This window comes from Copadichromis virginalis, linkage group LG22, assembly GCF_057382275.1.
Source record: "Copadichromis virginalis isolate Kocher_CV1m ecotype Utaka linkage group LG22, C_Virginalis_male_GT1.1, whole genome shotgun sequence".
Lineage (NCBI taxonomy): Eukaryota > Metazoa > Chordata > Actinopteri > Cichliformes > Cichlidae > Copadichromis > Copadichromis virginalis.
In genome coordinates, this window is record NC_140638.1 from 3,577,925 (window position 1) to 3,601,133 (window position 23,209).

Genomic DNA, 23,209 nt, shown 5'->3' on the forward strand with positions numbered 1-23,209 from the left:
AAAGTGACTCACCAGGAAGAAGTCTGGTTTCATTTCTTGCCTTGCTTTTCATCGAACACATTTTGAGTAAAGAGTTTAAATTACACAATTTAATTCATTCGATGTAAAAGACCCATAGAAAAAAGGAAAAAAGTATACTTGTTGTTAACGTGTACGGGAGATATTCCCAAATGTATATTTGCTAAAATATTCTTCTGACTTCATCAGAAAGCCATGATGAGACCAGAGGAGCTCCTAAACACCCTGGAAGATTTAACAGACGATGAGTTTGAAGGCTTTAAGTGGCGCCTGCAGCAGGGAGAAGTCCTTGCCAGTCGACCAACCATCAAAAAGAGCCGACTGCAGACGGCAAAAAGACGGGACACCGTGGACCTGATGGTGCACACCTACACTCTTCCTGGAGCTGTGGAGGTGACCAGGAAGGTTTTAGAAAGAATCTGCAGGAATGATCTGCTGCAGAGTTTGTCTGCCAGCTCAGAGCAACAAGCTGCCATACCAGGAGAGGTTCCCTGTGACGTCTGCACTGGAAGCAAACTGAAGGCCGTGAAGTCCTGCATGGTGTGTCTGACCTCCTATTGTGAGGCGCACCTGGAGCCTCATCTGACAGCTTCACGTCTGAGAAGACATCATCTGGTAGAGCCCTTGGAGAACCTGGAAGGCAGGATGTGTATGAAGCACGATAAACCTCTGGAGCTGTTCTGTAAGACTGACCAGACATGTGTCTGCACGCTCTGCTCTGTTTTCAAACACAAGACTCATGAGTTTGTTCCTCTGAGAGAAGAATATGAGGGAAAGAAGGCAGAGCTGTGGAAGACAGAGGCTGAAATTCAGCTGATGATCCAGAAGAGACAACTGAAGATTCAGGAGATCAAAAAGTCAGTAAAGATGAGTAAAGATTCTGCAGACAGAGAGAAAGCAGAAGGTTTTCAGGTGTTCACTGCTCTGCAGGAGTCTGCTGAGAGAGGAATGAAGAAGCTCATGAAGGAGATCGAAGGCAAACAGAAGACAACAGAGAAACAGGCTGAAGGTTTCATCAAGGACCTGGAACAAGAAATCTCTGAGCTGAAGAAGACAAGCTCTCAGATGGAGCAGCTCTCACACTCTGAAGACCACCTACACGTCCTCCAAAGCTTCTCATCCCTGAAAACTGTTCTACCCACAAAGGACTGGACAGAGATCAGAGTTCATCCACCTTCATATGAGGGAACTGTGGTTAGAGCTGTGGCTCAGCTGGAGGAGAAACTCAGGAAATGCATGAAGAAGAAGCTGCTTGAGGCTGAGCTGGAGAGGGTCCAGCAGTATGCAGTGGATGTGACTCTTGATCCTGATACAGCAAGTTCGAGACTCATCCTATCTGATGATGGAAAACAGGTGCATTGTGGTGATGTGAGGAAGAATCTTCCAGACATCCCACAGAGATTCTCTCCATGTCCTAATGTTTTAGGAAAGCAGAGTTTATCATCAGGCAGATTTTATTTCGAGGTTCAGGTTAAAGGAAAGACTGCCTGGGATTTAGGAGTGGCCAGCGAGTTGGTCAACAGGAAGGGAAAAATCACGCTGACTCCTCAGGATGGTTTCTGGAGTTTAGGCTTGAGGAATAGAAATGAGTACAGAGCTTTTGCTAGCCCTTCAGTCCGTCTCTGTCTTCAGTCTGGTCCTGAGAAGGTGGGGGTGTTTGTGGATTATGAGGAGGGTCTGGTCTCTTTTTATGATGTGGATACTGCAGCTCTTATCTACTCCTTTACTGGCTGTTCCTTCATTCAGAAACTCCACCCATACTTCAGTCCCTGTCTCAATGATGGTGGTGAAAACTCAGCTCCTCTAATCAACTGTCCTGTCAATCAAATCGAGTCAATCAACAGATTTTATTTGATGAACTGATTGATTTTTATTGAAGGGAACCAATGAACATGTTTAGTGTAAATACTCTACAGTTTCCATGTTTTCTATAGAATCTGAATATTGTGGCCTCTGATTTATGCTTTTGTTTGATTCTCGTGGGATTTGAAGCAAACAGAAGCAAAAAAAATGAATCAGGAAATTTTCCCACTAAGTGATTATAAAATATCAGAGAATGAATCTCAGAAAGCTTCATTTAAGAATAAATGAACAGTGACCTTGTAACTGTTAACAAAATGAAACATTACACTTTTTGGTCTTTTGAAACTGATGTTTGAGACTGGACTGTTTCAAACACTGAAAGTCAGATATCTTTACACTGTGTGTTGATTTGTTACTGTTTAATATTTTCTTAACCTCTTGTAAAGAAAAGATAACTGTTGTATATAAATAATAGTGACAAATACTGCACAAAACTACTGCTTATTTATGGCACAGTCTCCATCACTATAACAACTCAGTTCGTTTCAATGCAGAAATCTTTCTTCTGTGAGTAAACAGCGCCATCATGTGTTGTACAAACATGACAAGAACACTTATTATTCAAATGTATTATGGAAGGAGATGTTTAGAAATTTCCAATTTCAAGATTTTATTTTAAATTGTCTAATAGAGTTTAAAAGTGATGCTAGAGGTAATGATTTAATAGCTAATCAGTACACCATATCAAAGAGTGGTTGAAAATGTAATTTTTATTTGTTTTCTGCAAACCAGAAACTTTTGCATGTGTAATTTTTTAATGCATTTTATTAAAAAGACTGTCACTTAATCTCGCTGGTACATATTGATTGATATTCTTTCAGTGCTTACAGCTGTGTATAGTAATTTTCCCATTCATTTGTGATTGTCTACTCAGATTTGACCATTTTATCTATGAATAAATAAGTTTTCTGCTCTATGATGCAAGTTAGACCCTCTCTATTTTATACTTTCTTTGTGTGTATTAGCTTTTTTTTAATTTAATACATTTGAAAACTGACCATATGATATCATAAATATATTGATGGATGATTTTGTACATGTCTAGATTAGAAAAATCTAACATAAGATACTATTAAACTTTTTAATAAGTCAAAGAAAATTAAACAAAAATAAAATACATTTTTAAAAAAGTGTTACCTGCTTAAACTTGCTGCCTTTTTTAGCCGTACAATGGAGATAAAACTAAACAGGGCATTATACCTCTGCTCCACAGGCTGTGACATCACCTCAAACAGATGTGGCAGGTCATCTCATCACCTTCAAATAACCACAGCAGGTCATGACGTCTGACCACCAAGAGTGCTGATGCTACAATCTGGGCTAGCTCCTGATATCATGCAGTGCCTCATATTAGAAACTTGGTGGTTTGAAAGTTGAGTAAACTGTGTAATGGTGACATCTTCTGGTCCAGTAATATCTTCACACATGATTAGAGAATTTTTTCAATGTGGCTGCAATTTGATGGGAAATAAAGCCATAGGTGGCCCAGCCTGAGTGATGAATATTTGACTCATGTCTTGGTAGCTTATGTGATCCATGGGTTGCCTCTTTTAATCCACAGCAGACTTGATGCCCTCTTTGCAATATTGATGCGCCTGATTTAGGGGACTTCTTATTGTGCAGTCCCCTGAATCACAACAGCTTGAAGTGTGAAGTGTCTGCCCGGCAAAACCTTAGCAGGACCTCAGTGGGGTAGCAATAGCTGCTCCTGCTTAGACGGTCCCCTGCAAACTTCCCATACTCAGCTGTCTTCCTCTCAGTTAACTCTATCACCTGAAAGACCAGATGACTTTGACACACGCAGCCATGACCTGGGTGTGGTCATGGCTATGGAGACAGGTTCATATATTAGTATATAGAACAAAGCATAACACAGTAAAATGTACAAATACTTAAGTAAAAGTGCATTAGAATTGTGTTTCAATGAAGTGCTTCTGCAAAACAATACGATATACCATTCTACAACTGTTTATAACTTGTGTAGTTCATATTTCTCTGTAGTTTTCCTACTTATATCCTGTTCATAGCCTGTACATAGCTTGTACACCCACTACAGCCTGTACATACTTATATTTATAGCATATTCATAACATACCTTCATACCGTGTACATTATAACATACCCATAACATACTGTTATGTAATATAGCTGTATATCTATATTATTGCTAATATATATTTTGTAATATATCTATATTATGGCTAAAGCACTTCTGGATGGATGCATTTTGTTGCCTTGTACTTGTGACATGTGCAATGACAATAAAGTTAAATTCTGTTCTATTCTAAAACTACTGCGTTGCATTTAAGGACTGGATCTGTCCGTGCTGTTTAGAGCTGGGCCTTTGCCACCTGTAATATAATAAACTCACTTTTATGTTTTATTCTTACTGACCACTCAAAGTCACACTTTATATTTTTTACAGGCGATAAATTAATACAGGACTTTACCCTATGCACCTAAAGCACTTTATCTACCTCACATCCACATCCTTTCTAGAATTAAATTAACCTAACGTGTATGTCTTTGCACTGTGGGAGGAAGCAAGAGAAATGTAACGTGGTACATTTGCAAACTCCACCTATAAAGGAACCAGGAAGCTTCATGCTGTCAGTCCACCATGCCACCACATGTCAGGCTTCATGTCTGTGCCAAGGCACCCTCTCCTTCATCTTCACATGGTCACTATCCTTTATGTGCATCAGATATGATCACCCCTGTGCTGTTTTACTATCGCATTGTTTGGAGATTCCACCATGATCCTTCAAAGACCAGCAGGTTTCTGTCTCTGTTCTTGTGACAGTGTCAAGGTCAGCTTTGAACATTAACATTGTTCCATAAAATATACAAACAGACAGTTTCCAGTTAGTTCACAATCTCAAGAATCCCTATAATCACCATACTGTTTTATCTGACCCACACCAGTGGATCTAAAGTCCATCTCTATTGATACAAGTCCAACTAGACCAGGAACAGCCTCAGTGTACAAAGGTCTGTGCACCCATGTAAAATTGTAAACATTTTTGTCATGTGTATTTTGGGCCACTTTTTGGAAAAGTCATCAAATAACAGACTAAACGAATTTAATTAAGGGTATTTTAGTTGCAGTCATCCTATAAGGAGTAAATATGTATGCTGATAGATTCAAATTGTGGAACAAGATCAAGAAAAAAATCTCCAAGGGAAATAAATCATAAAGGTAAAATTTGTAACAGAAAACTCTGCCATTCGTCTGCAGCCAAACTCTTCCCGCGTCACCACATGCTTCTGACACAAGAGAACCAGCTCTTTCAGCTCCCAACCGGCTCTTCAGGTTGTTTTGTCACTTTAATTAATTTATTATCAACAACAATATAAAATTATGCACAAAAGGAATTACTAATGTAAACAAAAGTGGTTTTATTTATAAATGTTTATACAAAAATATATACGGTGGCCCCTAGAGACAAAGCACATACAAACTCCGAAACAAGTACAAACTCCAAAGCACGTACAGAGCTACCTAGATTACTTACATGACACAATTGAAAGCATATGTGTATTGTTTGCATTTTTATACACAAACACTCATATATATTCAAATAAATTTAAAAATATGTTCATTTACCTGTTACTACCACACACCAAATCCTGTTATACTTCCTGGCTTGTAGCCACTAGGATCCTGGAGCACTTCTATTGTGTTTTAGGGGCCACGTGAATATGCTTTATTTATTCACTCCACATAAAATGTTATAAATAAATTATAAAATACAAAAACAACTATTTATATTTCAACTTTTAACTATTTGAATTTTCAGCTTTTTCCTTTTAAAGAAATTTAAAGTGAAACAACACAAAACAATGCAAACCACAACAAAATAAAATATAAATTAAAATATGCAAAACAAAAAGAGGATGCACATTCTCTGTCATATGGGCCTAGGATGATTATTTGGGAGAGTGTTTTCCTGCTGGGAATTGTATACATAGGATTCACTACATGGATAAACTTTATGAATCTTTTATCATCTGCAACTGAAAATAGTTGTGGATGATTACTATACCTTTCTAATGTGATGATGTTGTCTCTGATTGTTGCCTCTGGCTCTCTTTCTCTCCCCCTCTGTCACGTAAAAATCCGCTATAGCATGCAAATGGTTCCTTAAAAAAAATCCTCAAATATTGTTAGAATTATATTATTTTTACACCAGAGAAAATGTAAACTATGGGAACACGGGAAGACAAATATGTTTCGTTTTAAATAAAAAAGTGAAGTTTAGGCTTTGAATTCAAAATGTTTTTGGTTCTTTTAGTTTGAAAATATATATAGATGTGCTCCTTTTTTCTTTTTCTTTTTTATAAAACAGTATTGTGAAGACAAAAGACTATTTTGAAAGGTTGTCTTAGCTTCCAGCACATTTGGTTTGGATTTATACCAGATGCCCTTTTTGAGTCTGTATTTTAGGCCACTTTAAGAAAAGTCAGCAAATTTAATGCTATAAAATAAGAGTGTGAAGACCATAATAGGGTTTGGTGAACAACCGGGTGGGTGACACTCAAATGTCCTGCAATGTAGTCGTGACTCTATTCTTGACTTTAGAGTGTTTATTTGGTTCATTTAAAGAACATTTGTTTTTTAGTCTTTCTCAGTTATTTCACTTCTTGTTTCGTGGACTTAATTGTTTGTTTACATGTTTTTGAGGTCGAATTTAACCTCTGACTGGCCATTGCAGATTTCTGTCAGAATCTGCAGATTATACAGTACAAATAAAATGTTAACGTTTCTCCAACGTTGTCTTCCCAGCAGTTTCACTGGATAGCCAGCAAGCGTTCGCGATGTCTTATCGGGCGCTTCTCTGGCGCTGATAATTGGCGTCTGTCTTGTGTCAGTGACGTAAAAGACGGATTTAATGCGACATGAGCGTTCAAACAGCAGTCGCTTTCTGAAACATCGGATATGTATCGGATTCAGTACCACATACGAAAGTGACCCAGATCGGATTTGAAAATATCGGATTTGTTCCGTTCACACTGTCATAGCATGATCGGAACGCATAGGGTCAAAAAAATCGGATTTCATGCGCTTTCGCCTGCAGTGTGAACGTATAGCCAGCAAGCACCGCTCTTCTCTAAAACAGCAATAAGGATAATTATTAGGTTATCTACATTATTATGGAAATAACAAAATAACTTAAAGCAAAAATTGGGAAACGTGAAGTCCGAAGTCTTTATATTAAGGGCCATCAGTCAAACAATAGAGCGTTCACACTAGAGCGCGTTTGCTGTCACATTTTATTTGTGGTGTGAACAAGCAGACAAAAAAATCGGATTTGATCAAAAAATCGGAATTGAGCATTAAGACCTGCGGTGTGAACGTAGCCTTTGTGTACATATTGTTGCTTTATTATCAGTCTGTTTGCTGGTTATTTGGGCAGGGTTTTTTTTTAGTTCCTCTGTGATTTTTGGTTTTTGTAGTTATAATAATTGTTATTTTTTTGTTTTGTGGGGGTTTGGATGTCTCTTTGTCGTCTTTTTAAGGATTTTCATAGCAGTAATCACTCGAGTTACCGAAAAGTCTTATTTTGAAAGTTATAACCGGAATCCCCCCCCCCCCCCTCCCCCGATGATTGTAGAAAGCAGTCATTTCTACAGTCATTGGTTTAATCCCAGCTGTTTATAATCACAGCTGTGGTGGAGCTTTGACTCAGAGCCTCACCCTCCACCAAGAACTTTAGTTTTCTTTAATTCTATTTGTCTTCCAGCGGTGAAATGTCGACCACCGGGAGCTCCCTGAACTGTGAGGGGATGTACTCCCAACTAATAGACGACGAGTCCTGTCATGACGACTTACCCCACAGGCCAGATGTGGAACACCGTGGTAAGCAGTTAAACTTTAACCCTGCAGATGTGCCTCTGTGGAGGAATGCAGACGGTTTCGTTTATCTTTGCTTTAAAATAACTGACTTTGTCCTGTAGACACGGTGTGTTATCACTATGGAGACAGCAAAATGTCAAACTGAGATTTGTTACGTTAACTTTTGTACATGTTTATCTTCAGGATTCACTTTGCAGCTTCTCACATGAAAGTGCTGTTTTTCTCGTATCAGTCATTTAATTTTCATAGTTCTGCAGGCTTTCACTGGTAATTGTTTACTTACAGGTTATAAGGATAATAAAAAGATAAAGGAAAAAAACATTTATCAACAGAAAATTTTTTAGATATATTATCAAAGTGCTTTACAAAGTCCCAAACTCTGTGTTACATAACAGACAGACATGATGGTGTAAACGTGAATTCAATCTTTAAGGTTTACGTACTCAAGTATAGGGTTTTATACTCGGAGCCTCCTCCTTCCTCCTTCCGTGGGAACATTAGTGGTTTTCTTTGAACCAGCCCTGAGCTTTTAGATACTAAATCCAACTTTTATACACACTGGAGTCAGTCTGCAATAAGAATAAAAGACTAAAACTGTGAAGTCAAAATATAGTTTTATTTATTAATTTAATTAATTAAAATAACATGCAGAAACTGATTATGAGTTCAAAATGCAGCCATGGCAGCAGCAGGCTAAGCTCAGTCACTAACAGACTGTGTGTCAAAGGGCCCAATCAAAGCTCTCATGTTTATTTGTTTGTTTTCAATTCAGTTTGTGGATTTCCTTTTTTCAGATGAGCTTTTATTCTTGTAACGTGTTCCTTGTAGTTTGGTTTTTGGTAACTACTAGAATAGCTTGCTTTCATGTTTTTGTGTGCATATTAAGGCCCTTTGTGATGGTTTTGTTTGCTTTTGTGTTTTTATATTATGGACATGGTGTTTTTTGTCTGGTGACATAATGCTTTTATTTTTAATATAAAAGTGATCATTGATAAATAATGAAGTAGAACGTTTAAAATCTATTATTTACTAACATTTATAATTTTCAGATAGATGAATATACATTAGTTGTAAGTCTTTCACTTACCCAAAAACAAATAATAAATTCCTACCTGCATCATGCTTTGTTAGATAATTAAAAATGTCAAACGCATCGCCCTGAATGCGTTCCAGCATGTTTGACATTTACAAGTCTGAGCAGATCAGAGTCCTCTGTGGACAAAGCGCTCCACTGCACGCACTACTTAGTCATCAAAAAGTGTGAATACTTTTATATGTCAGGTTAAAAAAAAGGTCACTGTTGTCAGTGTTGCAGAACAAAAAAATATTTTTTTTCTTAAAGGTTCTTACTATAAATTCCTGTTTAAAGATTATTTTAAATCTTGCAGAATCAACTGAAACTATCATCCATATATGTGAAAATAACTTCTCTAAATTGTGCTAAAGCAGGGTTTTAATAAACCGTCTTTCTCTTCCCATCACCTGCAGGTCATCCTGTGATGCAAATGTTCCCCAGGCCCAGTGGTCCCAGGCTGTACCGCCTCGCCACCATCTGCCTGGCAACGCTGTGCGCCGTCCTCGTGATCGCCATCATAGCTGTCACTGCACAATGTGAGTACACAACTATACTGAAAAACCTTTGCACGCAATTCTTGTTTTTTAAGTCGTTAAAGATGTATGTTGTACAATCACTGGAAAAACAACCATTCAAAGAAATTCGATGAAAAAATGAAAAATGAATGCCTGTGATGAGTGTTTGTAAACCTCTGACCACATGTAGAAACTCGTGGTTAAAACCATAAATTGTAGAGTTTGTGCTCTGAAGTCACAGACCAAAAAAGACGTAGCTTTTTATTCTAGATTTTTATGCATCCAATTTATTTTTGGAAACTGGAGGAGTCATCCCCTGCTGGCCAGTGGGAAGAATGCAGACTCATGGCTGATTTGGTCGACTGATTTTTAAGTTACTGGAATCATCAGGTCAAAATTGTGTTTTGTTAAGTTCCTGTGAAAGAAATAACTCCAGGAAGAGTTTTTATTTCTAATCACAACATTCTAGCGTGCTGAGACTCTACATGGTGAACATGGAATCCGTTATACCGCCAAGCTAATAATGTCATTGTAACCATGTTAGCATTGCTGGTAGTACAGCCTCACAAACAGGTATTTTTCCAGTATGTGTTTCATGTTGGCTGAAAATTCACTATATGGTGTATAAGTATTCACTCACCCATCCAAACTATTGAATCATTTGGATCACTTCCTTGGCCAACATTTGTGAAAGAATGGGTCGCTCTCAGGAGCTCCTCCATCGTACCATAGGATGCATTAGTGGTGCAATGACTCACTGTTGATCCGTGAAAGCTGTTAGAAAAGCTTTTGGGGTGTTTAGCTACAGACATAAGGCCGTATTCCGTTGTGCAAAACAAGGGGTTTAAACATATGATGAACATGCTTAGCCACGCTATCATAATCCTGTCGTGCGTCCACTTCAGTGACAACATCGTTCCGAGCATGTATGTGTAGGAAAAGTCCAAAGTTATGGCTGAACTGTCCCAGGCATCTTCTGTTGCCCAACTACAGATGGGTGGACCTGCAGGGCAACATAAAGCTATGTGACAATTACTGCTGATTATATCACAGTGGAGTGGTAGATACAAAGCCCCGTACTGCCCTGTATTGCACCTTAATTTGTTTTTTATGAGTCTTGAGTTGAATGTTTTTTAATGGCCAAAAAAATACATAGATAAATAAATGACGAGTTAAATTTTTCTTGTCTTCTTTTCTTTTTTTGCTGATCTGAAAATTTATCTGACTTAAAACTGTGATCAGATCCGAACCAACAAGTCCAGCTGTGAAATTTATTCACTACTAAATATTTCACAGTCAGCTGTTAGTGTTATTACAACAAAGTGAAAGTGATTGTGGATTACAGCCACGATCAGTGGATGCTGAGGTGCAGAGTCAGAAGCTACAGATTTCGGGTTTGGGATTTGAGAGCAGTGGGGATTATGGTGTGGGGTTGTTTCTCAGGAATTTAGCCGGGCCCCTTAGTTCCAGTGAAGTGAACTCTTAATGTTTCAGCATACCAAAACATTAAGGACAATTACATGCTCCCAACTTTGGGGGAGCAGCTTGGCCATGGCTCCTTCCTGTTCCAACATCACTGCACACTAAACACAAAACAAGGTCCACAAAGTCATGAATGAGACATGAATGGCCTGCAGAGAGTCTTGACCTCAACACGATAGAACACTTTGCAACGAGTAAGAGCGGGGTCTCTAATTCATTTACGGATGGTCAGTCACTGACACTGGAGCCAAGCCTCCAACTTCAGTTCACAAACGTGCTTCTGGAAAAATGGTCAAAAATTCCCATAAACACTCCTAAACCTTGTGGAAAGCTTTCTGGGCCCATGTTATATTAAACTCTATGGATTAAGAATGGTATGTCACTCAAGTTCATACATGTGTAAAGGAAGATGAGCAAATACTTTTGGCAGTATATTGTAATCCTTCAGCATACAGTACTGTATGTAACTTACTTTCATACTGCTAACAGATAAAAACAAACCTCAGGGTGGTGGTGAGGCATCCTTAGGGAAGCAGACGCAGGAGGCAAATGTGTCAGCTCTGACAGCGTCCATCGCCAAGCTGCAGCAGGAGAAACAACAGCTGCAGAAAGAGAAGGACGAGCTGCAGGCCAAGCTCGCTGCAAAGATGGCTACTAAAGGTAGACTCCTCATTTTTCTTTATCGTTTTCATTCATGCATCTTTGTGAAGCCACAAGAATGAATCATCTCCTCTATGAGCTGTCAAATACAGCCTGGATCCTATCAATAAGACTTTAGTCTGATTTAATTTAAGATTACATTTTTTGTAACCCATCTAACAAGCATAGTGAATCAGCTATTTACCAGCCGTTAAGTAAATATCTTTGGTTGCACCAATTTCCTTCTTTCTTGTCTCATCAGCTCCTGCTGTGGTGACGTCGGCTCCTATCGTCTGCCCCAACGACTGGCACCTCTTTAACAACAGCTGTTACTTAATCTCCAGGAACTCGCGGGATTGGCCAGAGAGCAAGTCATTCTGTGAGAGCAAAGGCGCTCACCTGGCCATCATCCACACACCTGAGGAGCAGGTACAGTTTGATAAAGTTCATTGTGTTTTCCACTAAAGATGCAGTCATGCTGTATGCATGTGGTGCCAAGGAGGGATACACTGATTTCTGGCTTTTTTTCTTTGACAACAAGAAAACATTACTTCTGCCTCATTTGGGCTTTTGTGGAATTTTCTTGTGTAAACTTCCTGTAAACAGAGCAAGGAAAGAGCTGACTCTATAAACGCCCTTTACTGTATAAAGTCATTACTGATTAATGCTTTCTTGAATGTGAATGCTTCCTCTGTATGTTTCCTTTCAGACATTTCTTTGGAATCTTCTTCCCAGAGGACACTGGAACTCCTACTGGTTTGGAATAACTGATGAAAAAACAGAAGATGAGTGGAAATGGGTCGACGGCACTCCGCTGATCGGAGGGTAGGTCGTTTGTTTCTCTGCTTACCTTCTTCCCAACCTGTTCAGGACTAAAACTTAACACGTGGTCATGTTAGCATTGCCTTACAACACGATGCAATGTCCTAACAGAACAGTGAATGCAAAACAAGTTTGGTGCCAAATGAGTTGCTTCACTTATTGGGCAATATTGCAAAGCAGTTCGGCAGATTCATTTTTCCTTTGGTTCAGTTTCTTTTTTTTGGTCCTTCTTTGGACAATAACGCAACTATAGCGACAATAAACACAACAGTGTGTAAAAGTTTTGAATGCATTCTGATAAAACTTTGCAGGCGTGTCTTCAAGAGGTTAACTCAATGATCCATCGGTCAAAAATTAAAAAGAAGTCTTCTAACTTAGAAACTATAATTCTTACAAGTGCCGTGTGTATTGCCAACATACGCACAATCCCATATAAAGATTTAAAATATCATGCCACACCTCTGACCTCCTAAAGGCAATGATACACCGTATAAGGCTTCTGAATATCAGGCTACTTATATCAGGACTTCTGAACTCATCTTCAGATAAAACTTTTATATCTTTTATCTTTAAAACTCACTGTCTTTGTTTGTATTGGCACCATTTAGGATGTGGGGAGTCTAAATATCACATTATAGGTTAAATCCAAATATGATTTTACCTGTAACCTCACTTGTGATTGATTGATTTTGAATGCTGATTTATGATTAATTAGTGACTAATTAATCATTAACAAAAGGTTATACTTACATATATTATTATTATTATTATTATTATTATTATTATTATTATTATTATTGTCTCTGCCCCCGCAGTCTAAGAACAACTGGTATTCAATCATTCAAGGCCAACAGATTTATTTGACACTGATGCGCTGAAATATGCGTCTAGTTTTCTGTATGTCGACTTCAATAGGAGAAAAACCTGGAGCTCTTTGTTTGTAAAGAGTGACTGATTATCTTGTAGAGTAAATAGACAGTGTGTACTTAAAAAACAAACATGCAGCTGAACACTGACCTTTAACACACGCATGATTTTTACTCTGCACAGTGGTGGCTCCCAAGCTTATTTAAACTAAAAGACAAATGAAGAAATTTGGTGCAGGCAGCAGATAAAAACAGGGACATGGACAAAATGATATTCAGAGTTAGCAATTTGTGGTCTTATGAACCCTAAACTATTGCATGAATCAGTGTGAAAATTTGGCCCTATTCAGGTGGAATCTTAAGAACTTTTCTGTCTTTGATTTTTCATGTTTTGCTTTTTACCAAATTTATATTCACTTGATTCGTTTTATCACACTTCAGGAAATGCAGCCTTTCAGTTTCAGTTTTAAGGGTTTAACGAAAGCATTAACATTTCAGAGACTGAAGATTAATTTGACGACTGAGTGGCCAAATCAACAATCTGGTACATTCTTAAAAAGAATGAATGTAGTGGTCGGCTCAGCAACACAGAAAGACCACAGAAGAAAACTAAAGGGCACAATGACAGAATCATTTCTATCATTGATATGACAGAGGTTACCAGTCTGACCAGCAACATCCCAGTGGTCAAGTCTAACGCTGCATGCACTGAACACTGGACACACTGTGACGCACTGCTGCTGTCCTCGTCTTGCCTTCGTGCTCAAAGTCACTAGACATGACCCTTTTCTAGACTGAGTTCCTTTGGCTTATTGAAAGTAAAGATGTTCAATAGAGAAACAAAAAGCGCGACAGACTCACTAAAGAGTTAAATGTTGTGCTGCAGCGCCACATGTCAGATAACAGCTGGAGGGAGAGCAGGTCAGGGCTGCCCGATTTGCAGCAAAGGTTGTTTTTCATGAAAATGCAAAGTGTGGTTTTCTTCATCTCCTGGTTATTGCAAAATGTTGCATTATATCTCTGAGTTGCTTCATTTGCTCTGGATGTTACTTCTGCTTCACATCACAGACTCACTGTAAAATTTTCCCAACTTGTGCAAACTCAACAGATTTTCTAAGAGCCACCTGATTTCTCTTCCTCTATTTGTAGATGACAAACCTGTTGACATTCCTGTTTTGTCCTTTTCTTCCTCTTTAGGGTAAATTTTTTTAGGTTTTATTTCTGTAGACGTTTTGACTCATGTAAGATATTTTTGTATAATTTGACGTTTTGTTTTATTGTTTCTGCCTTAAACTGTCCAGACTGTATTTCAGTACAGATGCAAAGAAAAATAATCTGCAGTTAGGTCCACACTCTGTTGCACAAAGACACACTTTTAGTAGTATAGTATGACTATACACTACCACAGTGTTTAAAAATAAAACAATTGATTGAACAATTAGCACATCGAGACAACTGTTATTGAGATTTGGTGGTGTATGAATAAATTTTTTTTGAATTAAATTAAAGTGCAGACATGCAAGCGAAGAAGGACAAACATCTTTGGACAGATGAAACCAAGATGAGCTTGCACCAGAAAGATTTAAGGACAACAGTATGGATAAGAAGAGAAACGACTCATGATGTCACATCATCTGTCAAACATGGTGGAAGTAGCATTATTGCATGACCACAGATGGCTGCCACTGGAACCAAATTCTAGTAATTATTGAGGCGTGACTGCTGATAGTAGGATGAAAGTGTACAGGGCTGCAGTCTCTGCTCAGGTTCAGACAAAGGACCCAAAGCATGTGCCAAAAGTGACCCAAGAGCTTCTCGAGGCTAAGAAATGGGACGTTCTACAATGGCCAAGTCAGTCAGCTGATCTCAAAAGAGCACGCCTTTTAATTGCTAGAGATAGCGCTAAATGTAGTTACAGGAAGCACGGTGTCCTGCAGGTCTTAGATGTGTCCTTGATTCAACACAGCTGCTCTGCTACACCAGGACAAAGGGTCCAACAAGTCAATTATGAGCCCATGAAGAAAAAAAAGTTTCCTGAAGGACTCAAACTATAATCTCTGGGGTAAGCAGCACGATGATACCTCCAGCTTCAAAATGTGGCATTTTAATTCCACGTGTGTGATGATCATGTTCAGGGAAACAAAAATAGGAGGGAGGAAAATGTAACCAGCCATAAAAATAGACTAAACATGAATTTAGACCAAAGTTGCTCAAATCTAAGAGATGAGCAGAAGCTGTCAGTGGATGCTGAAAGCAAACTGTCCAGTTTGAAAAATAATCTTAGGATTATAGTTAGAAGTGGTGGTTTTGTAAAGTACACTGCACTATAGGAATAAAACTGCCCTAGCTCTTCTTCTTGACATGTTTAACGTGAACCATCAGATCCAGGGTGAACATGAATGTATGTTCAAGGTTTTTATACATGTCGATGTGTTTCGCTCCCTTTCTCTCTCCGTACTGTAGTTTCTGGGAGGAGGGTGAGCCCAACAACCACATCGATGAAGACTGCGGCTACATCGTGAAAACACGTGTGATGGAGCGCGTGGCGATCCGGAGCTGGTACGACGCCCCCTGCAGCATGTACTTACCCTTCATCTGTGAGAAAGAGATGGGCCCCGGCGCGAGTACTGCCATACCACACTAAGAAAACCAGTTAGTATTTTGTACTGGCTGCTTGGGTTATCTGTCACAGTGTAGTCAGGTCATCAACACTTATTTACCTTTTTGCATTTAATTAACATGTGCCATTTGTGCTCACTGCTCATTATTTGTGACGTGTGTGTGGATAGTTTGCTCTGTCCACAAGCATGAACGCAACAGAGATGGAGTGTCAAAATACATTTACAGTGCTGTCAAGTCCCTGAAGTACCGTGTAGCAGTCAGGACTGCAGTAGGGACTGACAACCAGGTTCATGTCCAGATGAGGCCCTGATCTTTCAGACTCGTGCGTATCTCTGTGCCCTCATACAGACGGTAACACAAGGAAACTGGGTCTCTGCAAAAGCTTAATCATGTATGAAATAGTTTTGGTTTTGGTTTAGGTTTTGAAAAGTGGTGCGAGAAACTAAAACATTATAACTCTACTTTGGTAATAATACAAAACCTTCAGCATTCATTTATACTTAAATTAAAACAATCATTATGTAGAACTATATACATAAAAAAATTGCTGATTATTGATTAGTTGCATGTATCTCACTCTAAATGTAAGCTTTATAACATCACAGCATTAAAAATCCCTGGACTTTTATTTTAACATCTGCAGTAAATAATAACTAAAACTAAAGAAACTGTATGAAGTTAAAAAAATGTGTTTTATTCAAAGCATAGTGGAGTAGCGTACACTGGGCTCTCTGTGCTCAGTGGCATTAACAGGAATAACAGCCGCCCTCCTCTGGACCTGTCGCTAGCTTCTATTCAGTGTTTCTGTGCCTTAAACTGCAGAAATATTTTTATATATTTTTATATGATTCACTTTCAGACTTAAATCAGGGATTCAAGTTGAATCAAGATAAATGCTTTTAAATGTCTGTTTTATATTTGGAATCAGATATGTTATGTGTCAGATGTCTGTGTGTATATACTGTACATAAAATACACGTCATGTTTGATCTATACGTGATGTAGCCACATGTGTAACATTCCCCTCTTTGAAGATGTGCTTTGAGAAGTAAAAATGTTTGTTGTCCCGTGGCGTAAATAACGACTGTATTTTCTCCATGGGTGTAAGCTGTTGCTGTCACTCATATCTGCCATGTGAATACAAAACGTGCACCTATCCAGCAGCAGACATGAGCAGTCTGTTAACGATGAATCTATCTGTTCTCTTCATGAAACATGATGGCTTGTTTGTAACGTCTCCTCCCTGCACTGCTGTTGTTGCCCTGCAGGTGGCGCTGCTACCACAATCAGCCTGTCAAGATGTTAACAACAGAAGGGTCTGTGGACTAAAATTACAATAAATTAAAATAAGTCACTTAAAATAACTTATGTGTGTAATTTCTTCCTGCTAGGAAATAATTTCCTGTAAAGTTGCTGAAATTAAAAACAGTTTGAATGTTTTAAATTGTGTTTTTAGATTAAATCAGTTTTAGAGTCGTTCCCTGAGGGAAAAGTAATTCATTGTGATTTATGATTTTCTATCTGGTCAACAAAATGAGTATAAATATAATTTAGATATATAAGATCATGATGAAAAAGAAATCTAGTTATCTATTCTAATTCATTTTTATTTCACTTCTTCTTCACTATATCAGCTCTTTTATTATTATTATTATTATTATCATTATTATTTACATGTACAAAAAACAAGCCTCAAACGCCTCATTCCATCCTTGCCGAGCTGAAAGACCCACATTCCCTCATCTCGTCTGCTTCCTGTTAAAGTGGCCCTGAATGAAGAGTGTTTGCTGAGCCCTGCGCTTGTACTCCAGCTCCTGAGCTTGTTACCACATGGAGTTTTCAGGAAGTCAATTAGCCCTTTTCTGTCATGGTTCATTAGCTTGGGTTGGAGGAACACCCTGACTCCTTACTGACACTGTTATAATAATGTTCAACCAGCAAATCACACCAGGAAGATTTCAAGAGATCACTGATGAAAATTATTATACAAAGAGCTCAAATAGCATCTACAGTCATCCAAACTGAACACTATGACAGTCATAATTTTTCTGTTTATGAACGTATTAGTATAAGTTAGTATAAGTCAGATTTTTTATTTTTCAGGAAGTAAGGTTATATAAGTAGGTAACGGTGCGTCATGGCTGTCGTCCACTTTACAGCTGAGAGCTCGTTTTGAGGTCACAATGTGGCGAGTATGTTGGAGCATAAACAGATCACATGACAGATTAACAAGAGGTGTTTTTGGTGGGGTTTTATTCTAGCTCGTGGTTTGCTTTATAATGAAGGGAACAGATTTCAGTTAGATAATATTTAATATAAAAAAATATACAAGTTGTATAATTTCAAACACCACACATATTTTCAGCACAAGTTCACTGCACGACACTCAGCGGCACGAATCAACATATTTACAGTCTGTTTCATCTCTATGACTACTCACACCATTCATAACAACTGTACTTTTTATATTTACCTCTTTAATAACTCACTCATTGAGTGTGGAAGTTTGCATTATTAGGGGGTGTGGCCTATTTCCACTCACTAGACTGGACCCCTGGTGTTGGTGCCTTCAGGAGCTCACAGATATTATGGATTTTTTATGGATTATTGTATTTGTAGATTTCATTTTAATGTTATTTTTATGTTATGTTGCACTAATTAGCAGGTTTCTGTGCAATGCACCTGCACCGTCTATGTTGATGTCATCTGATAACTGAGCCCTGCATTATTTTGTAGTTTTGACTCAAAATAAGATGGTCAGTGTGATGACATTCAGGCTTCAGAACTGAGAATTAAAAATCAGACACTGACACTTTATTTTCTACACAGGCAGAGAAAGAACAAAAGGAGATTTACAAATCAATTTACAAATTCACCTCCAGCTGTGAGCACATCCCTGTAGATTTGTCTCAGGCGTCATGTCTAAATGGATTTAAAAGAGATCTGAAAAAGTTTACAAAAACATTTTCTTAAGTGCCGAGTGTATTCTTCATATTGCATATAATATACTTGATTATATTGTTCCTGAAAGGCTTTCCTGTCTTTCTTAAGGACACCTAGTGTTGATAGTTGGTTCACAAAGGCCATTAAAACTTTGTTTGACTTGTTAAGAAAAAACAAGCACTGCTGCATAACACTGATGTTGCTGTGTGACATCATCAGACCAGATCCTAAACCTGTTGCATCAACTGCTTAAAACAGGACACCGCCCGAGGTGAAGCTTAAGCTAGAAGTCCTCATTAGAGGAGGCCGTCGAACGTCATTGTTGATTTCAGCACGCACCTATGACCATAGAGGATGGATTACCTGGATATTTAACCAATAGGATGTGAGTTGCAACTTGGAGTGAAGTAACTGGACTACATTTGCTGAGCAGAGTTGTAAACAGTTTCCAAGTGTTTAAACATGTTCAGCAGACACTGGAACGCTGTCAGTAAGAAACAGCTGAGCTTAAAAGTGTCATGACAGGATCAAACTTCAGTCACTGTTTGCTGTGCAAATGACCGTCTGTCAACACACATGCTTGTTAAATGTTTTATAAAAACAGGCGTAAGCTTAAAATATTTCACATGAAATCACTTCAAGGGAAAAGTCAGTTTGGAAAGTGAATAATTGAAGTACTCATTTGCAGAACATCAAGCCCCGTGATAATAAAACATATGTGGTAAATAAGTAGTTTAGTGGCTTATTTCAAGTCAAGACAAACCATAAAAACAAACTACAGAATACAACGCCTCCCCGTAGCAGAAATAAACAAAACGTTTTGGTGTCTGTAGACAAAGTTATACATTTTAATTGTTGAGGATAGTTTTAACCCTGGCTGTTTGCAGAGCAAATCACTCATTTGTGGCATCAGTGCTGTTGGAGGGTTTTTAATTATCTGACAAATAATGTGGCTCGTTGTGCTGTAACTGGACAAGAAGTAAGAGATTAGTTCTTGTTTTATATTTGCATGTGTCAGTGTCACAGCTGTCTGCATCTGTGCACTGCATTCATACAGTTTACAGGTGATGCACTAGTTGACTATGTTAGCATCCCAACGTGGGCACAGCCCGTGTGCTCACTCTGACCTCTGACCTTCTTCTGGATTGAATGAGGGGACTGATCTAAAGGAAGTTTTCTATCCCCAGTTTTCTTGGATAAAAATCATGGAACTTTGCCCTGAAGCTGCAAGTCTAATTAAAAGATGCTAAGAGGGCGGAGCCAAGATCAGCTCACGTGGAAGACGAGTACCTGCTCTGCAGGACACGACCCAAAACCTCTCCCATGTTCTCTCTCAGTGTCTGCATCCAAACAGATCTAATGTCCTGCTCTCCTGCACGTCTGTCTACTGCTGATTTTATTTTATTTTTTCCCATATAGTAAAGGAGAAAGACTGCTTGATTTGAAGAATTGAATCTTTATAAGGAACTTGAATCTCTTCCAGTCTTGAAATAAAAATGCAGCATCAAAGTTTTAAATTTTGAGACAAAACCTTTGACTCTTGATCCACTTTCCGTCCGTGCCTTTGCTGTGTGTCAGGTGTGACGCGCGTTCAGCCTGACCTGCTCTAATTCCCTAATGAGATTGCCCGTCCCCGGATATCCTATTAGACCCTGATTAACTGGGCTCAGCTCATTAGCTCCGACAAACCAATTCACCCCTCCTGTAAACCTCCGCCTCAGTCCATCTCTCCATTCCTGCGCCCGCATCCAAAAACATGCAGTGCAATGTCAGGAATCAAGGCACCAATGTCACCTCTCTGCAACCACAGGGCATTCAAAGCATACGTACCAATGCACCAATGAATAAAACTACTTTGTGGATGGGTTAAAAAAGAACAAACAGCTGTGGAAATTAAAATGAACATTTTTAACTGGCGTTGCCTTATATTTTGTTGAACCTTTAATAGGATAAATTAAACACAAGAAGAAACCACTGCTCTGTTCGTGGAACCAACTTTGTGCTCTGAAGAGTTCCCATCTTCCTGCTTTAGACAAATCTCTGTGTTTGTCTTTCTTTCCTTTAGTTTACTCTTGTGCTATGACATCTGTTCCCTTCCTCTTCTTGTCTTGTTCTTGGATTTCTTCACCTCTTCTCATCTTTTGACCTCATAACCTGATTTTCTCCCTTCAATTGCTTTACCTACCTCCTCTCGCCACGCTCCCTTTCCTTTTTCCTCTCTCTCTCCTTCCCTATTTCCATCATTGAGCCTTATCCCTTCATCACTTATCTCCTTCATCCCCTCCAATCCTCATCTGTTCGTCACCGTGGAGGAAGGCTCAGACTTTTTCACTAGTACAGCCACTAGCAGTCAGCCGGTGGGAGAGCATCAGAGGAGCCAGCGAGCAGGTTGTGCACCCTGTAGAGCTGTGGAAGCTGAAACGGCTCAAAGGGGGAACACAGGTGTCTGCGATCGGGATCTGCACAGGTGCAGAAAAAGAGAAAAGGTGAGTTTCAGCATTTCTGGTGCTTCTTTGTGACAGTTTAAAGTTAAGGAATGCTGCTGGGGAACAGTTGGAGCTGCTTTGAGTCAGCTGTGGGGACTCATCATCTTTCTTTGTCACCGTTTGAAGAAAAAAAGTGGAGTTCTGCTTTTTATTATTTGGAAGAACAGGAAGTGAACTTTTGCAGTGCTGTGCTACCAAAGCAAAAAGTGATCAGCAACTTTGGGGAATTTCTGTATTTTCTAACACATGATTTGATCAAATTCAGGATATTTGACCAATGCAACTTGAGTTAAGTCATCAATTTCTTTCAAACAACAGAATAACTTGTCACTGCATCCTTAAACCCTCTGAAGGTGATCTTTGGATTGTAGCAACTCTGCCAAAGAGGATTGGAGCTTGAGGTGGAGCAGCAGTAAGCTGCAGCCTGGTCGGTCACAAAGAGCTAAACCTCATCCAGCTCACTTTGTTTGTGGAAATCTTTGGTGGTAGCAGGTGGTCTGCTAATCAGATGGCTCAGTCCATGAGTGTAATGAGTCAACTCATGACTCCTCCAGTCTGCACATTAAAGTGTGCGTGCAAGAATAACACACTGACAGGAGGTTGTGGTGTTAAGTTGTCCTTATAGTGGTGGAGAGTGGTGTAATAAGGTTTCAGATTTTCACTGGCTTTAAGCTCTGGAAAATGGCCGCATGTGTTTCATTCACATGTTGAACAATAAGTGCACCTCAAATGAATAAACAGGACAGTAGAGGAGGAGCAGTTTTTGGTCTTGACTCTAACAGAAGCTCCATTTCTTCTATTGTCCACGCCGCAGTCCCTCCCTCTCACTCTGATCTCAGGGTAAAGAGCAGTCAGCAATCAGATGACAGGAGATTTGACCGCTAAAGCTTCTCTTAAGCTCTCCTGCAGGGATTTAAAGTCCTGTAGAAACCCATCCCAAACTCCCCTCACCTCTGCCCCCACCATATCCTCGACCTTCCATAGTCTATGTGCAGCTGCTACCTGCACATAGACTGATGCAACCGATCACTTGTACTAATCAGTGGACGTTTATTCTTAATCATGTCTCCGTCTTCTGTAAAAGCTCCTGCATGTTCCTGTGTGACTACTGTGCAAGCTCTACTTATGGTTTGTGACTAACAAGTCAGGCAAGGTTAAAACTGTAGCACAACTCTGGAAGTTTTAATATTCCTCACTGGAATCTCTGTGTTTTGCATTAGCAGTAATTTTTACCTCACTCATGGGGGTTCAGGCTTTTAGCTCGATAGTTTGATGATGTGCAGAAACGTGCACACAGTTAATCGGTGTTCAGTTAGTCAGTCATCAGCATCCTGTTACAGAGTATTAGCCGAACACTTATTGTAAACACTAAGTTTCAAAGTAAAAGAACAAACCAAGAAAAACGATGACACTGATTGGAAATAACAGCTTTTCTTTTATTGTTGTTTGTTTTTTCAGCTTCTGACCGTTAACTTTTAGCTGTTTGACCTTGATGTTGGTGATGTAACATGATGTAACCTGAGGGTTTAAAGTTTTACACTGGAAGGGTGTTGGTGAGGTCAAAATGGACACTGAAGTTAAGGCAACCATAAATTCCTTACAAGGAAGATTCAACACTGATCCAACTCTTTAAAACCATAAAGAATAAAAGGAGTCAGTAAAAACTAAAGACGTGTATTTTATCCTCTAAATCACGCAAAAATAAATGTACTAAGTGCCCTTTAGACCTTTAGAGTAATGTAATTGCTTCCTTCTTTCCTAAGTCCTACACATCTATCCTTCATTCCTCTTGTCCTCTTTTACCCATTGTTGATTCTGTGCCGTCTTCTTTAATACTTCTAAACGGTTCCCTTCCTCTCTTTGTTCAGGGACAGCTGACACCTGAGTGTCTAATTGTTTCTGTAGACTTGGTGGTGCAACAAGAATCGAAGCGTTCCAGTTCAGGAATCAGGGTCACTGAGTGGTACCTACTTTATTTCACAGCAGGGTCAAACGTGAGGATACGTTTGGCTGGGAGTCAT

At 39.0% G+C, this 23,209-nt stretch overlaps 2 protein-coding genes across 2 annotated transcripts; both read left to right on the forward strand.

Annotated features, from left to right (window-relative positions):
- The first annotated feature begins 213 nt into the window (after positions 1-213).
- Positions 214-1,900, forward strand: LOC146682439 (E3 ubiquitin-protein ligase TRIM21-like). The gene has a single exon (XM_085446925.1). The coding sequence runs from the start codon at positions 214-216 to the stop codon at positions 1,879-1,881; it is 1,668 nt and encodes a 555-aa protein (XP_085303051.1). The 3' UTR covers positions 1,882-1,900.
- Positions 1,901-7,481: 5,581 nt separating this feature from the next.
- LOC146682440 (uncharacterized) lies at positions 7,482-17,255 on the forward strand. The gene is made up of 6 exons (XM_085446387.1): positions 7,482-7,741; positions 9,227-9,349; positions 11,300-11,470; positions 11,712-11,878; positions 12,159-12,274; positions 15,601-17,255. Exons 1-6 carry the CDS (start codon positions 7,633-7,635, stop codon positions 15,779-15,781), a joined length of 867 nt encoding a protein of 288 aa, XP_085302513.1. The 5' UTR covers positions 7,482-7,632; the 3' UTR covers positions 15,782-17,255.
- The last annotated feature ends 5,954 nt before the right edge of the window (positions 17,256-23,209 follow it).

What these genes read in the sequence shown, in the direction of transcription:
- LOC146682439 (XM_085446925.1), top strand. Translation starts at nt 214, where the DNA reads ATGATGAGACCAGAGGAGCTCCTAAACACCCTGGAAGATTTAACAGAC.
- LOC146682440 (XM_085446387.1), top strand. Translation starts at nt 7,633, where the DNA reads ATGTCGACCACCGGGAGCTCCCTGAACTGTGAGGGGATGTACTCCCAA. An exon ending in GCCAGATGTGGAACACCGTG is followed by an intron (nt 7,742 to 9,226) that starts GTAAGCAGTTAA and finishes CATCACCTGCAG; the next exon opens with GTCATCCTGTGATGCAAATG. An exon ending in TGCAAAGATGGCTACTAAAG is followed by an intron (nt 11,471 to 11,711) that starts GTAGACTCCTCA and finishes TTGTCTCATCAG; the next exon opens with CTCCTGCTGTGGTGACGTCG.